Consider the following 15,682-nt stretch of genomic DNA (forward strand, 5'->3'; position numbering starts at 1 on the left):
CACACACACACACACACACACACACACACACACACACACACACTCACACCAACCCGTTCTTCCAGAGTTGTGTAAGACGTGGGTCTTCCACTTTGGGGATGTCAGTCAGCTTAATGCGTGGGGAACTGCTCCGGTAAATGTTAGGAGGAAGCCAATTAATTAGTTATTAAAGCACTTCTCATAATGGCATGCTTTAAAGCGGATAATTAATTCAGCATCTTATGTGAACCCGGCATGCAAAGGAGCAGCTTTTTTTTAAACGCCGCCGGCTAATCGAGCGTCATAATCGGAAGTTTGCTTTGGAAGGCGACGTTTGGAAACGGTTTTCAATTCAGATGTTTCCTGCTAGAAACTCTTCAGTTATCTATCAAGTAAGACCTAAATGATCTCCTCTCCTAACTGTAATGTATGAAATGGCAGAAGCAGGACAAACGTCCAACAATACTGCAGGAAGTTCATGTGGTTACTATTTTTAATAGAACATTTTGTGAAAAACCACAGCAATACTAAAATGGCAACCAGATATCAAACGCCAAAGCAAGTTGCAGTGACAAAAACAAAACAAATGCACTTAAAGCTGCAAATGATAAGTTGTCATGTTTTCTACTTTATCGTGCATTTTAATGGACTAAATATAAAGATCAATGATTTTCCTTTTGATTTACGTAGATTAAAGCAGGAAATCAGGATCAACATTACTAAGCAGCCTGTGGAGTCATGGAAACACGTTTCCACATAAAGCTCAATGAATGCACCAGAATTCAGTACTCAAAAACTATTCAGATATAAAATGACTGCGCAAATTTTTTATGTTACAATAACCACTGGAGTCGATAAAAATCTGCTTATTGTTCACCTCCAAATGAGTTACACTAGATAAAGGAAACTTTAATGGCTACAGAGTTAGAACTCTAGAAATGGGGACAGAGTGAGTCACATTTGTTGGCATCCTTGCTAAAGATGTGGAAAAACAACTAAAATGGCTCTTTTTATTTAAGCTGAGAATTTTTATTTAGGAGGCAAAATATTTTTTATATATTCAATCCCACCTGAAAATTATTGGGACTCCTGCAGTCAAACTCTGTAAAACCATTTGCTGCTTACAGGTCAGCCCTTAACGTTCGCTGTTTATTTGTCTATATGTCATGGATCATTAATCGCTGTGTGTGGTGGAGAAATAAATGCCATGTCAAAATTTACATACCCAATAAACAATGAACTCGGAAAGTTTTACTTAACTTAAAATGAAAAAAAAAAATGCTTCAGTTACATTTAAATGTTTCAGAGTGAGATTATACCACTTTGTTGTTTTCTTTAAGGCTTTTCACACAGCTTCACCAGGTGGTGCCAATAAATGTGGCCAGAATCCAATTAAAACCTAAAAAGCTAGACAAACAGGAAATACAGATATATTGCTTGTGCAAATTAAGTCAGAAGAATAAAAAACAGAGAAGGCAATGCTTTACCTCTGCAGTCTGGAGGAGCGCCAGGTCCTCTTTTATGCGTTTCATGAGCTCTTTTCTCATGTGTTTGGGTGACTGTCCGACCTCCTGAACGGCCTACAGCAGAAACTAGTTGATGCCGTATTGTTCTTAAAATCTGACAAAGCTGCCCAACAACCAGGGGAAGACATGCACGGCTCCCTCTTTGACAGAAGAGTTGCAGCATCCAGCCACCGACAGATTTACCGCCATCATGCCAATTTCTCCCCTCCGCCTCATCTTTTTGGACATTTATTAAATCATTTCTGTAAAATTTAAGACTGAACTGCAATATGTACACGTCAGGAGTTTAACTGATGCATGCCAGAAGGTGTTAGTCCAAGAAAAGCTTCATTATGTTTGCGTTTGATTAACTCCACCACAGCCACAGGTTTGAACGTCCTGACCGACGAGATTAAAGGAAAAGAGTAACTGACATGGAGTAGAGATTATTTAGCTTCAAAACAAGTTTTTTTTTTTTTTTAACTAAATACAAGCTGTTCTAACTTCATGCGAAAATGCATGAACAGTGCATCTTTAAAGTGCACACTCACCTTTTAAAATGCTGCAACATAAATCTTTATATAGTATAAATCTTGTTAATTTCAACTAGAAAAACTAATTTATTTAAGGGGAAATGGACAAACCCTTAAAATAATACTTTGTTGATGCAATGCTGCAAATTATTACTTGTTTTAGCAGTTTGAATACTTGACACAAATATTCTGCTAATTTAAATCTGTCCAACTCTAGTGGTTAAATGTCTGTCTTTTTGTTTAAGAGTTTGTGTTGCATACGACTATATATAAAGGGCTCTTTAAATAAAGTTTGACTGATTGAATCCAAACAAAAAAGTATGACTTTTCCCAATTGAGCAGTTTAAAATACACAAAAAAAAAATCATGAATTATTGTCACAATGTCATTTTAACAGGAGTGTGTGCACATTTTATATCAACTGTATCAACTCATTTCTATCACCAAAACGTGTAAATACAATTTCTGTTGAAATATGACCAAGAATGTGTTGAAACAAGTTAACAGGCTATCATAGATTTTATTGGATTCCATATCAGTTACTCTGATGCAAGGCAAGGATTACTTAACCCAAAGACACCCAGCACCTTTATAGATATAACATTGATCATCCCATAACCAGTACAAACTCACACATTCATAGAACAAACATGGTTAGTTCAATATACAGTTAGATTACATGTCTAAACAACAAAAACATTTTAAAAACAAAACTACAAACATATTTAAGGATGCAGCTGAGATATTTTACGTTAAAATTAAAAGAAAAGAAAAAAAGGGGGAAGCAGCAGAACAGAAGCCAAACAACTTAACTGCACTAAGACAAAGAAAAAGCAGCAAATGTTCAGAACATCTAAAAGCACTCTGCAAAGCAAGCAGATCCCGCTGAAGAGGCAAGGACAGGAAATATGGCACACGACAGCAAGACTGAACTCCATTAAAAGGTTTTTAAAAGACGAGCACTCCGGAGGATTCAGCTCTCAGGAGGAAGCCGGAGAGCAGAGAAGCAGCAGAAACCTTAACACAGATTAAGACCGATATGGAAAAAAATGGATTAAGGAGCATTTAGGGGAGAAGCTAGAGCTGGTCTGCAGCGATCGTCTGCACACCACACCAACAGAGCAGCTGGCCACAGCACTCCCACAGGATCGGCGCAACGAAACAAACCGAGCCGCAGTTAAGTTGTTCGACAAGAAACATTAAAAAGCTCCGCGTGACATGCAGACGCCAGAAATGAGCAGAGCCCCGGCGCAAACCGCCGTACAGGTATGTACCTCCTTCTTCCTGTTCTTCAGCATGTTCTGGAACTTGGACAGCTCTTTGTCCTGGTCCGCTTTGATGCGCTTGGCTTCGTCTCGGAGCCGGCTGGTGTGATCCTGTTCCAGCCGCTCGATCGTCTGCTTCTGCTTCTTCTCAAGGTTCTCCACCTCTTGGTCATACTGACGTTTCTTTGCCTGTCAAACGAAACAGGACGAGGTGACCGTAGACATTTCTATAAAGGCGTTTTTAACAATCCAGTACGAAAGCCTTTGACAGTTTGCTGACTAATGAACAGACACCAACATCTTCAGAGTTTCATTCTAGATGCCACAGATTTCTACTCATGTCAGCGCTCATTTCTGAAGAGTTTGCCAAAAAGAGAAGGAAAAAAAAAAACGAAGGAAAAAGAAACATTACACCACTTGCGGTAGAAACAAAGTGACTCACAGTAGTTTCCTGTTCAAAGCGCCGGTAGATTTGTTCTCTCTGCTGCTGCAGCTTGTTGCTCAGCTCCTGCTGGGCCCTTTGCTCCTCTTTCTGAAGGAGGCGAAGCTCTCTCAGCTCTTGCCGCCTGAAGAAGCCGCACAAAATGACTTATCAGATCAACACAACAGCGAACACGAAACAAACTGATTCATTTGCAAATTGTATATTTATACATTAAAAGATTTCCCCCCCCCCTTCTTTTATTTTTTGGGTAGTTTTCAGTTTATGATCTGATCATAGGAGTGGGCGATAAATCAATTTCATAAAATGTTCTGTTTTTGTAAATTATTTTTTGGAAAATTTTGATTTGGCTAAATTATTAAAAATTAAATGTTTTAAAATGCTGAGACTTGTTTTGCATGTTTTTTCTAGTACTTTGTTTTGCTTTATCTTATAAAACCAGACTGAAATAATACTTTCGATTTTGTATTATTTGTGACAAAATGTAAAACTTTTACAGGAAAAGATACTAAACAGTCAGACCTTGTACAGTGAAGGTGTTTTATCTTTAAAATGCAAAATTAGAGATGAATGTGCCATAACACAGCATGAATCATGGCAGATAACCCATCTGGCATTTGTAAAACGTTGTGGGAGTTGCAAAATGAATGAGAGCTATTTAAGGCAGGCGGGGACGGTAAACGGGTCACGTCCTAATTTTAGACTGAACAGTGCATCGGGCCGTACCTCAGGAACCTCATCTCCTCACTTTTGGCGTCGTTATCCGTCACTATCTTTGACGTTGTCACGCTGACCTCCACACCATCTACCAAGAACTTCCGGGTCTTCTTCAGAGTCTTCTTCTGACGTTTTGACTCCTACCAAAATAATTCAGGTGGATTTACATCAAGGCAAATAATTACTTGGCAACAGGGGCTGAGGAGCGTTTAGCTTTACCTGCATAGATATAGAGCCTCCGTCTTTGCTCTTGGACAGGAAGCTGGAGATGGACAGATTAAGGTCGAGGCTGTTGCTATCGGCAGCAGAGCTGCTTCCTGAGTCAGAGTCCTTCTCCACGTCTGACTTGGTCACAGCAGGGCTTCCCTGCTCCATCCTGCTTTCTGAGTCGGTTTCACTCTCCTGGACAGAGACGCTGTCTTGTGAGGTGACCTCATCTGCCTGAGTACCCTTTTCTCCATCTTCCTTAACCGAGACATCCTGAGAGATAACTTCAGAAACTTCTGACGTGACTTTGACGTCGTCGCTGACTTGATTAGATTCACTTGGCGCTCGTTCCTCGAGTTCTTCCTCCACTTTGCTCTCATTTTCTTGTTTTGGCGGCTCGGACTCTTCGGGGACTTCGTCTTTTGTCTCTTCTGATTGATTTTCTGTGCTTCTGTTTTCTAAAACAGCCTCAGTGGAAGACTCCTCTACACTAGACTTGCTGTCCATGTCTCCATTTATTTTTGTGTCTATTAAAGTTGACTGTGAATTATCAGCATCAACATTTTCAACAGTCTCATCGGTGATGTTTTTGATTCCGTCTTCTGTCACTTTCATGTGTTCGGTGATCTCCTCCTTTAAATCTTTGCTTTCTTCCTCACCCACTGCTACTTCATCTGCTGTTGTACCTTCAGGGATTTCTTGTGATTCAACTGAATCTGCAGCACCGCCTTCACCTGGCTGCTGTTTATCTTCATCTAGCTCCATTTTGTCTTGGATAGTTTCCTCCTCCATGTCCATTTTCTCCGATATCTCCTTCAGTTCCTCAGCTTCTTCAACTTCTGAGGGAGGTTTTTGGGACTTGACAACTTCATCTGGCTTTGACACTGCCGCCTCACCAGAGATCTCTTCAGTTTGATCAACATCTAGTTGAACCTTTGCAGAATCCAGGTCTTTGCTCGTCTCCGCTGGTGCAGGGGTCAGGTCCTCGCTGCTGGCAGAAACTTCATTGAGCTTCTCGTCCTCCGTCTTGTCCACTTCGCTTGTTCCGAGTCCTTCGTCCGAGAGCTTATCGCTGCTCCGGTCTTCCACAGGCTCAGCTTCAGTTTTTTCTGTAACAGATTCCAGGTTGGAGGGAGTAGGTGGCACTTTGTCTTCCTCTGAACTGGCCATGCTGACATCTGATGGTGCTCTTTTGTGCCCAGGAACTGCCTGATGGGTAGAAAAACAAATGGCTTTAAAATAGTTGTGATTTCCTTTTAAACTAATAAAATAAATAAATGAGATAATTTTACATTTGCTAGAAAATAATAATTGCTGTTGTTCAGTGAAAAGATCATATTTAAAAAAAAAAGTCAACATAATTCAAAGGGACCAATGCTTGTGTTGTGATGCAGCAAATTAAAGATAAATGTCAAATTAATATAAAAATGTATTTTTTCCCCAAAAAATTATCTTTAAGCTACAAAATAAAATATTTTTATCAAAATTCAAGATTTTTCTAAACTGAATTTTTGCATTTTCTTAATCAAATTTCCAGCTTTCCAGCCTGTGTAGGTATCATGTTCAACCTCAAACTAAAAGAGATTTTCCCATGTTTTGCTTAATTTTTATTCTACTGCGTCTTATGTTTGCAATTCATGTTCTCTTGCAAATTGTGAACATTCTAGCAACAACATAACATAACCCACCGCAGGAGTATCAGGTTCCTCCTCCTCTTCCTCTTCTTTGCCATCTTCGATCTCTTCTGTGACCTCAGCTTTGGCTTCGGCTATAAGCTCTCTAAGAGGTCTGCTGTCAGTCACGCTGGTCACAAAAGGATGCTAGATGCCCAAAAGGTGAGGAAAAAAACAGAAAGTCAACACAAAAAATTAACCCTTCTCTGCGCAATGCCAACTTTACATCATCAACTTTACATCAGAGGTGTGAAAGTAACGCTGAACAGGAAGCCAACCTGCAGTAGCTGTGTTGAACTCCACCTATTGTCCACATTTTTGTCCAGCGATCTTCGCAGGAAGTCGTTGAATTCTGGCGACCTGTTAAATATGTGAAGCATTAGGTTCCTTGCTATTAAAATACCAAAGTCATATTGCAGATTTTCAGAATGCATTTTGGACATAAAAGGAAATACATAGGATATCCTGTTAACTCCAATCGGTAAGCATCCCAGTGCCACCTCGACTTTTAATCAAGACTAAACAATCTCACCAGCGAGAGGGGTGCATCAGAGTGGGCGGTTCAGACTTGGCTATTTTCAGCAGCACCCTCATGGGATTCATCTCATGGTTGGGCGGCTCGACCTGTGCCAGCTCTATGAGGGTCACCCCCAGGGACCAGATATCGGCCTTGTAGTCATACGGACGATCTTTGGAAGTTTCACACATCACAACCTCTGGAGCCATCCTGAAAAAAATTCAGTCAATCACTAATTTTAGGCTTTATTCAATTAATAAGGGGATAGAAAGTGATTTAAACGTTGCATGTGTGCATTTAGTAGGGAGGTGGAAAGACAGGAAGGCTAAGCGATACAGTATAAAGGATGTCCAACATATAAGTGCTTCTAAACTGATGAAAAAAGTATTTTTCTGTAACTTCACATGCAATGGCACAGCAGGAAATGAGAGAATAATAAGAAGTAAAGAAAGGAGTGCCTCCCTATATTTAGAAAGGATGACTCACCAATACGGAGTGCCGATGAAAGAATCTCTTCTCTGTAATGTGTTGGTATTTTTAGCCGACACACCGAAATCAGCTGAAAGTAGAAATTAACAAGTGTTTTCACAATTCAATTCAATTGAAATTTGACTCAATAAACCATAAAATGGCTTTTATAAACCATAAAAGCCATAAATCTGAACCTCCTTAATGCAAACATGCTTTGCAAAAACCTCCCAATGTCATAAACTATCAGCTAGGCTTTTTCTCACACGTCTTGGAAGAAGAAAGCTGTATCATTAAGTCCTGGTGACCAGCTTGATAATTATTGTTTGCCAGGCTAACACCATGACCCTCTGCCTACAGAACATGAATCATCAGGGAAAGAGCGGCTATGTGCGCTACGGCAGCTACATGAATACTTTACTGGTGGAAAATTATGTAACTGATTTGATGCATCACCGGCTGCAGCAGATCCGTGATTTATAAACAATACATGAGAAGTGCATCGCTTGGTTTTCTTTGTTGCCTATTAAATACACAGGGAATGAATCCAGAGTTTGCATTCACGCCACTTGAACATTTGCACCTTTTTTTTCCCCATTCACTTGAATGTCTTTTATTGGGATTTTATGTGATACTGACAAAATAAATAATTTTGAAGCTGAAGGAAAATTATTCATGGTATTCAACAGTTTTTAAAAAATGTCTAAAAAGTAGACCGTGTGTTTGGATTCAACCAGCTTTGCACAGAAACTTAAAATTCTGCTCAATCTTCTTTGGAAATTTTTTTAAGGCTCAGTCTGACTGGATGAAGAGAATCCACGGTAATTTTCAAGCTGTGACAGATTTTCAATTAGATTTAAGTCTGGAGTTGCACTGGGACATTTTGACACATAAACTGATCTAAACTGTTTGTGTGTCAATCAGCATGTAGGCTGAACATCCTTTCATCATAATGCTGCCATCACCATGTGGAGGATGTGTTCAGGCTTATTGTGCAGTGCTAGTTTGTACTCATCTCATTCTGCATATAACACAAAAAGTTAAATAAAGATTTCATTTGGGGACGTCAGGAGTCTGAATACAATTTTTCACCAAACTTTTCAAATCTTTATCCGTAAAACTTTTAAGAACAAGACTTCTCGTCCTTCTACTTTACAACTGCACACTTCCTGCTGTCAGACTATCAGATAAAATCCCCCAAAAAAATGCATTTAAGTTTGCAGCTGCAACATGACAAAATGTAAAAAGGATCAAAGGATGTGAATACTTTCTGCAAGCCTGTGCATTAGTCCAGCATCTGCACATGTCAACTGCATTTACTAAAACAAGCTGCAAAGCTTTTTTACCAAGTTTTACTTCTCCGTCCAGGGAGAGGAGGATGTTTCCAGCTTTCAGGTCTCTGTGGATGACCTTGTTCTCGTGAAGGTACGTCAAGGCCTCCAGCGTCTGCTTACACACCACCCGGATCTGGGGCTCAGTCAGGGGTCTCTCGAGTTCTGATGATCAACAACACGCACACTCAGTAAAACGACACTAGGCCATCTGCACAGATTTACATCAAATGTAATTTTTCGATGGTATCCCATGGCAGACGGGGGACAAAGTCCAACCTTATGTCATCCTGTATGCATGACTGGATGCATCCAAGTCAAACCACAGAGTATAATCGATGTACATCGAACGGTTGAGTAAGTTAAAGTTCAGCTTTGTCATTAAAAACAAAGAGGCAAAGTGTTTCAAAACAAGACAGAATTTAGGAGCCACATAGTTGGAACGGCTATGAAACCTGAGCTACAATAACAACAGTGAAAAGAGAGAGAAAACTCCCCCTGTGCAATAAAGAGTTGGCTGTTCCCACTTCAGAATGGTAAAAATAAATAAATAAAAAAATCCTGTTAAACACTTTGTCCTACTTTGTTCAGCAGATGAAGGTCTTACCCAGCATGATGGCATCGACCGCACCGCCAGCACAGAACTCAATCAGAATCTGAAAAAAAAAAAGAAAAAAAAAAGAGGAAGACCATCAGAAACAAGGTAATATAATACAAGGAGACATTCCACTCCCAGGGCCTTTATTGATTAGACAGTGATGACATTCCAGGGGCCTAATCAATCAGGTGCTCTCAGATCACAGTGAGCTCCTAATCTAGACATATTTTCTGTTTCTTTTTTTTATTATCTTAGTTAAATGTGCAGCTTCAATTATTGCTTCTTCAACACATTCTGAGATTATTGCAACATCAAACTGTTGCAATAATCTAACACACTGTTTAGAAACTAAAATCTCATGATTGATTGAGGTGCTGGAGTTGTGTATCTTGCATTATTTTAATGCAAAATAGTAATGCATTATATTGCATAAATAATGCATTAGTTTTGCATTATTTTTTACAAAGTAAAAAACACTTTGTATTAAATAAATGACATTATTTAATAGATTTTGGAGCATCGTCAAATTTGTAAATTGTTCAGTTTGCAATAAAATTGTACAAAAACAGTTTAGATAGTTCAGTTAAATCATTACTGCAAGGATTTCATATCGATCTAAATCTAATTAGAAGCAGGTTTTTCATAAGAGGTCACATTTACAAACCACATTTGTTCTCAGACACATATGATGCAACCAATGAAGGTATAACAAGTGTGGCTGAGATAGAACACCTAAAATATCTGACCTGTTGATTGTCATGTTTCACTTCATGCTGGGGATATGGCCAAGTCAAGAGAACTGTCCTAAAAGTTTAGAGGAGATTGTTGTTTTGCTCAAATAAGGAAAATGATACAAAAAAAAAAAGGCCCTGAAGGTTGTTTGAGATGCAGCTGAAAGCAGAGAGCTCAGTTTATTGCTAAAGTAACATCGGCAACAGAGCTGTCAACAACGGCCACCAGATTCCTGAGAAGGCTGGTGGTCAAAAATCCCTCACTGGCCTTTAAAAGACCTGCAGTACGACTTGGTGCCAGCAGCCACTGACGTGTCAGTTTCCACCGCGAGGCCCATGCAAATCTCTCAATCGCTCCTGGACTGAAACTCTAAGACATGCACCAACACTGAGCCGGAAGCACAAGAAAAGTCAACTCCAGTTTGTTCAGTTACATAAATAAACCAAAGAGGCTTCAGGATTTTGTTCTGTAGATTTGAAGTCGGAACTTTTCAGCCTCGTGGATCAATAGACCACCAAGGAAAAGACACCAGGGTGGCCATCATAGATGCTTGACTAGAAGTCTCAAATTGAAAAGACAGCTGTAGCATAGAAACATGAATTATATTTGCAGCTTGTTGTCATGGCAAAGGGTGCAATAGTCGGTAAAATTTGTATTTCTGGACAATCAGCTTATTAGATGTGCTGAGTTATTTGAATTATTCTTGTTTGATCTGTTGAATAATAATAAAACTGCAGGTTTTCATTTTCCTCTGAGCGTACAAAAAGAAGAGACAGCTTTACACCTCCAGTCAGGGCTAATTCAATGAACTTGGCTCCCACTTCAACTCCATTAAGCTTTGCTTCAGTACTTGGCAGCTTTTTGCACCAGATGGTTAATATAAAAAAATAAATAAAAACTGAACTTGAACTTTCCTCTCCATTTGTGAATTCAAACAATGAGAAGAACGTGGTTAGACCAGTTTTGCAATAGTGCTAGTAACACCTATCATGCCATGGAGATTTCGCTTTCACTAAGCATTCACTTTGTTACTATAAGTACAACTTAAAATCTGCCAACTTAAATCCCACAGCCGAATAGGGGAATAAATCATACATTAACTGATCGACCCAGACAAAGCAGAGGCAGTTAGGAATTAATCATGCTGCTTAAGAGACAGGCTCCAGAGACATGACCTGCATGCATCTCTGAATTATTCACAGGCACTTTCTCCAGCCACCAAAACCATTCCATTATTTTCCTATAGCCGTTGCTGGTCCACAAGGGGCAGTCACATGACACCGCCTGACAGGACGTAATTGCTCTGGGACCTCTTAGTGCTCACAGAATGAGATGTACAGCACACATATTCAAACGGCACAGCTCAAAAAGAAATAGCTGGATGATAATGTTGATCTTAAAGGAACGTCAGAAACTGCCGGCGTTCCATAAATGTAAATACATTTGCAGTTTCCAGTTGAGGAAGCATAAAAATCTATCTTAGCTAACGAGGATTAAAGCTCTTTACATTACATTTAAAGCAAAAAAAAAAAAAGCTCCATTTTGGAGTTTCACCAAAAGGAAAACAGCGTCACCATTCAGGGAACTATGAAACTTACCCAAAGTTTGCCTTCAAAGTAGAAAGCGTCTAGCAGTTTGACAATGTGGTGGTGGTTGCAGGAGGCCAGAATGTCGATCTCCACCATGTAATCCTCCAATTCATCTTCCGTCTTTGTGTCAATCACCTTAGCAGCGGCAAGGGTCCCGTTCTGCTTGTTTTGAGCCTGGAAGCAAAATGAACAAAACAGTTAAAACCTGAACAATACAAAAGGATTAAACGGGAAGCGGGTTGCATTAAAATGTTATAGAAAAGCTTCATTATTTTAGTAATTCAATCCAAAAAGATAAACCCATTTTATATGGATTCATTACACAGAGAGTGTTATATTCTAACTAGTTAATGTTCATGATTATGTGTTAGCTAAACGGACTACTGAGACATATTCTTTGTTCTGGCTTCTCTTCCATTAATTTGTGCTTTATGATGTTGCTCGGAGGAAATGAGTCTGTAGCATTACAGAAGCAAAGGTAAAAAAGCCCATTTTACATAATCCTCTCAAGGAGGCAATTATCTCTGTTAATGTGCATTTTGTTCTGTCACACTTTTTCCTTCCACTTAGTTTTCCGTTAATAATTTTGGATAAAATGAAGAGTAACATAAAATCTACCTTAGGAAGAGTCTATTTTTTACTGTACAAGATCTTTAATCTACATTAGGAATTATATAAAATAAAAATATATTTTGCTTCAAACACAGACAACTGTGACTTTCTACAGTTTAATTCTTCCACTTCTGTTCTTCATTTCCTACAGTCAGGCCAAATATCAGTCTATCATTGAAGGGCCTAGACCTCCATTTCAAAGTAGAAGATCCTGGTAGCAAAAATGACTGGGCACCCATGATCACCTGGAAGCCATTTTAAAAGTTATTTTAAGGCTCGTATTGGATTTAATGTTTATGGATTCAGACACAATGTCAGAGGAAAAAAACAAAAAAGGGAGTGTGAACATTTACCGCTGTGTCAGGCTCTATATTTACACTTTCTGACATGACATGCTCCCCGGCTCTTTCCTCTCATTCCAGCTGACGCCTGTTTGACAGACCCTTCCTAATACATACGCAGAATGTGAGAAATACAAAGAACTGGGTTGCTTTTGGTCAGTGTGAACGCAGCATTTTAGCCCAACTGTCTTGAGAAAGCTCAGTTAAAGTTTGCCAAATGAAGGCTCGTTTTTCTTAGTTCTGAACATAAAAACTGATTCAAATACGTAAAATGAATCACTGTGTAAGCAAAGTTTTCCAGTGGTAGTTTGTATTGAGCTTTAAAATTGACACACCTCTTCAGTTTGTAACATATACTTCATGCATGCCTGAGTTAGGGACACTTTTGCTTTCCCTTGTGACTCATTTAAACAGCTGATTCACACTTTGCAAGCAGCCAGTCCAGCCACACCTAAAGGAGGCAACCATCAAAGGCCTGTCAAAAAACTCTGATGAGAATAGTAATGGCTCTGGTGAAGGTAGTCCCGTATAGGCAACACCGGGTCAGCTTAAGTTTGGTTTGTTGTGCATTGTGCGGCTTAAGCAGCTAAAAAACGTTGGAGCCCCGAGATTTCCCTTACAGCTAGACCGACCAGCTAACAAGTTTAGGAAACAAATAAAGGCAAATGAAGACTTAAATAGAACATTAACTGGATTATTTGTAGACAACAGTTTCAGGAAGGAAGGAACCACATAGACGGCACACTGAGAAGTTTTTTCAAAAGGCTAAATGATCTCAGAGTTCAAACACAGAACTCCTCCTCAGGGCCCGGCATGGAAGTCATTTCAAAGAGGTTATGTTATCTGCCAAAGATGCAAGACAGAAAATACTCTCAGTCCAAAACAACCTGGTTAAGTATCCTAGTTGAGGAGACATCTGAGGTCCGGCAGAATATGTTAGTACTAAAAGCAGAAAATCAGCCTTCAATTTAAAGTGACAGCTTAGCATTGGCTGGAGTGAGACACTCACGATAGGATGAGTGATAAACTAAAATATACTGCCAACTGTTGCTGCTAGAAAAAAACAGAACAGAATGTTTACTACTCAAAATTATCTGACCAAACTTCTTCTGGTCAACAACAATTTCAGATATTTTTTTTGAAGAGTGATCTGATTATTCAGATTTGAACCAATTTAGATCATTTCATATATAAAAAAGAAAAAAAACAAGCTATCGGCTGTGGTTCTTTAATAAAGTTTTATAGTTACAAGAACATCCCTGTTCATTGCCTCAAAGTTTACGCGTTTAATCTGCTTTAGTCTTTATTAAAAACATAATCAGAATAAAAAGAATCAAGTGCATATTTGACTGATATGTTTATTGTCCAAAAATAGAGTAAGGCTTTATATATATATATATATATATATATATATATATATATATATATATATATATATATATATATATTTCACCCATCAATCACTGATCAGAGCTGATGTTCATTTATTGACGGCACATTTTGTTGTGGCAGCAGAATCATATCAAAAATATCCAGTGGATGTATTACGGTAGTCAAACAATACATGGACTGCAGCCCATCTCTTCCGATTATTTGCGTAGGACTTTGAAAAATTATTTATGAAAACAAAAATGAAGGGAGACTGAGAAAAAGGACACAGTGGTGCTAGAAGTGCTAATGCCTGAATAAAAACAAAACAACCAAACAAAAAAAAAAGAGGTGGAAAAGAAGGTCAGCAATGATCAACAATACTTATAAATTGATTAATTAACCTTAATTGAACAATGTACACCCTCAGTGGGAATGGTATGAAAACTTCAGTGTTTCTGTCCCTGCCTAGCAACAGTCAATACACAGTTAAAGATCTAATTTTTAGAGATTGTCCATTTGTTTTGGTGAAATAAATACAGGGTGCGTATTACAGAAAGTAATGCTGATTAATATCTGCAACAGAACATGCCACAAACCAAATGCATATAAGAAAAGGTCAACTTAAAAGGATGTGTCATTACTTTACAAAGCAACTGTTCTGAAAAATGCTTGACATTTCTCAACTGTAACTAGTGGATGTCATGTAAGCATTTAAGGACAGCTTTCGGCAGTGTTTATTCAATGGTTATGAACCACTCCTTCCATAATCTGCACTAAGCACATGTCAAAGTCATGTTTAAAAATGTAAGTGTGATTTTTGACATTGATTTAGACCAATAAAAAGAGAAACGTTTAACGGTTCTTCACGTTTCTGCAACAGGGAGGCAGGTAACAGTTTAGCTCTGCAGCTAACTTTTGCAGATTTGATTTTGTGTTATTTATTTATTTATCTTTTAGCTACTGGCCCTAGCTAATAATGAAACTATGGCCCGATCAAAAGCTAAGCCGATGTTGCTGCTGTATGACAGATCAACCCACTTGCTTCCATTCAACAACTAGACGCCGCCCGATCTCAGCGAGTCTTTATAAATGGGGCTAAAACTAGAAAGCGGATGTAACGTAACGCCTTAACTTACCTTGTACACTTTCCCAAAAGCGCCATCTCCCAGCTCACCGATTATTTCCCAAATTTCCTCCGGATTTACGTCTCTGTGTACATGTTCGTACTGCTTCTTCTTTTTATCCGGCCCCAGCTTGAATATCTTCCGAAAATTGAAGAAAGACATCTTGTTGTTTTTCAGACGTTGAACTAAAGTGCTGTGGATGCGGTCTCTTCTCTCAATCCGCCAGCAAAACGGTCCCTCCCGTCGCTGAACTCAAACGGCTATCGGAATAAGAGCAAGCGGGCGTGAAACAAACAGTGACAGGCCGGTGCTACAGCCATTCAGCTGTGATAATGTCAATTATAACTTCCCTCGACGATAGTTATTCACAATCACATCATAGATAGAAGCCGACACAGGACGCTAGCGAAGGAGGTGAGGGATACGGACAGAAGACTTCGTCGTTCTCGAACGGAAGCGTTTCCGTTTCATACAGACTGAAATCGAAGAAAAACTCAAAATACCGACCATACCTTCACCCTCGAGACATGTTTACAGTGTAACGCCAACGAGATAAAATGGACACAACACGGACCTCATGCTTCGGTTGGCTGACCACACTGAAGTTAGCGCACTAGCATCAAGCTAACGTACCCACGTTTCAACACTTCCGCTGTAATTTCAAAGTAAAAGCTAAAA

General features: G+C 39.1%; 1 protein-coding gene across 3 annotated transcripts in view; it reads right to left on the reverse strand.

Moving 5' to 3' along the window:
- The window catches only part of slka (STE20-like kinase a), a 21,620-nt gene extending 5,983 nt beyond the window's left edge, over positions 1-15,637 (reverse strand). For 2 of the 3 annotated variants that reach the window (XM_007545311.2, XM_007545310.2), the window contains exons 1-12: positions 15,017-15,637; positions 11,566-11,730; positions 9,245-9,293; positions 8,653-8,802; positions 7,325-7,397; positions 6,854-7,048; positions 6,600-6,681; positions 6,337-6,468; positions 4,661-5,857; positions 4,451-4,581; positions 3,725-3,848; positions 3,292-3,471 (exon numbers count right to left, since the gene is read on the reverse strand). In XM_007545311.2, coding sequence (XP_007545373.1) covers positions 3,292-3,471; positions 3,725-3,848; positions 4,451-4,581; positions 4,661-5,857; positions 6,337-6,468; positions 6,600-6,681; positions 6,854-7,048; positions 7,325-7,397; positions 8,653-8,802; positions 9,245-9,293; positions 11,566-11,730; positions 15,017-15,166 — 2,628 coding nt within the window. In that variant the 5' untranslated portion in view covers positions 15,167-15,637. Of the gene's footprint in view, positions 1-1,466; positions 1,560-3,291; positions 3,472-3,724; positions 3,849-4,450; positions 4,582-4,660; positions 5,858-6,336; positions 6,469-6,599; positions 6,682-6,853; positions 7,049-7,324; positions 7,398-8,652; positions 8,803-9,244; positions 9,294-11,565; positions 11,731-15,016 lie in introns of all 3 variants that reach the window. The other variant, XM_007545308.2, reaches the window with a different exon arrangement.
- Positions 15,638-15,682: the final 45 nt, after the last annotated feature.

The sequence above is a fragment of the Poecilia formosa genome, unplaced genomic scaffold (genome assembly GCF_000485575.1).
Source record: "Poecilia formosa unplaced genomic scaffold, Poecilia_formosa-5.1.2 Scaffold12, whole genome shotgun sequence".
Lineage (NCBI taxonomy): Eukaryota > Metazoa > Chordata > Actinopteri > Cyprinodontiformes > Poeciliidae > Poecilia > Poecilia formosa.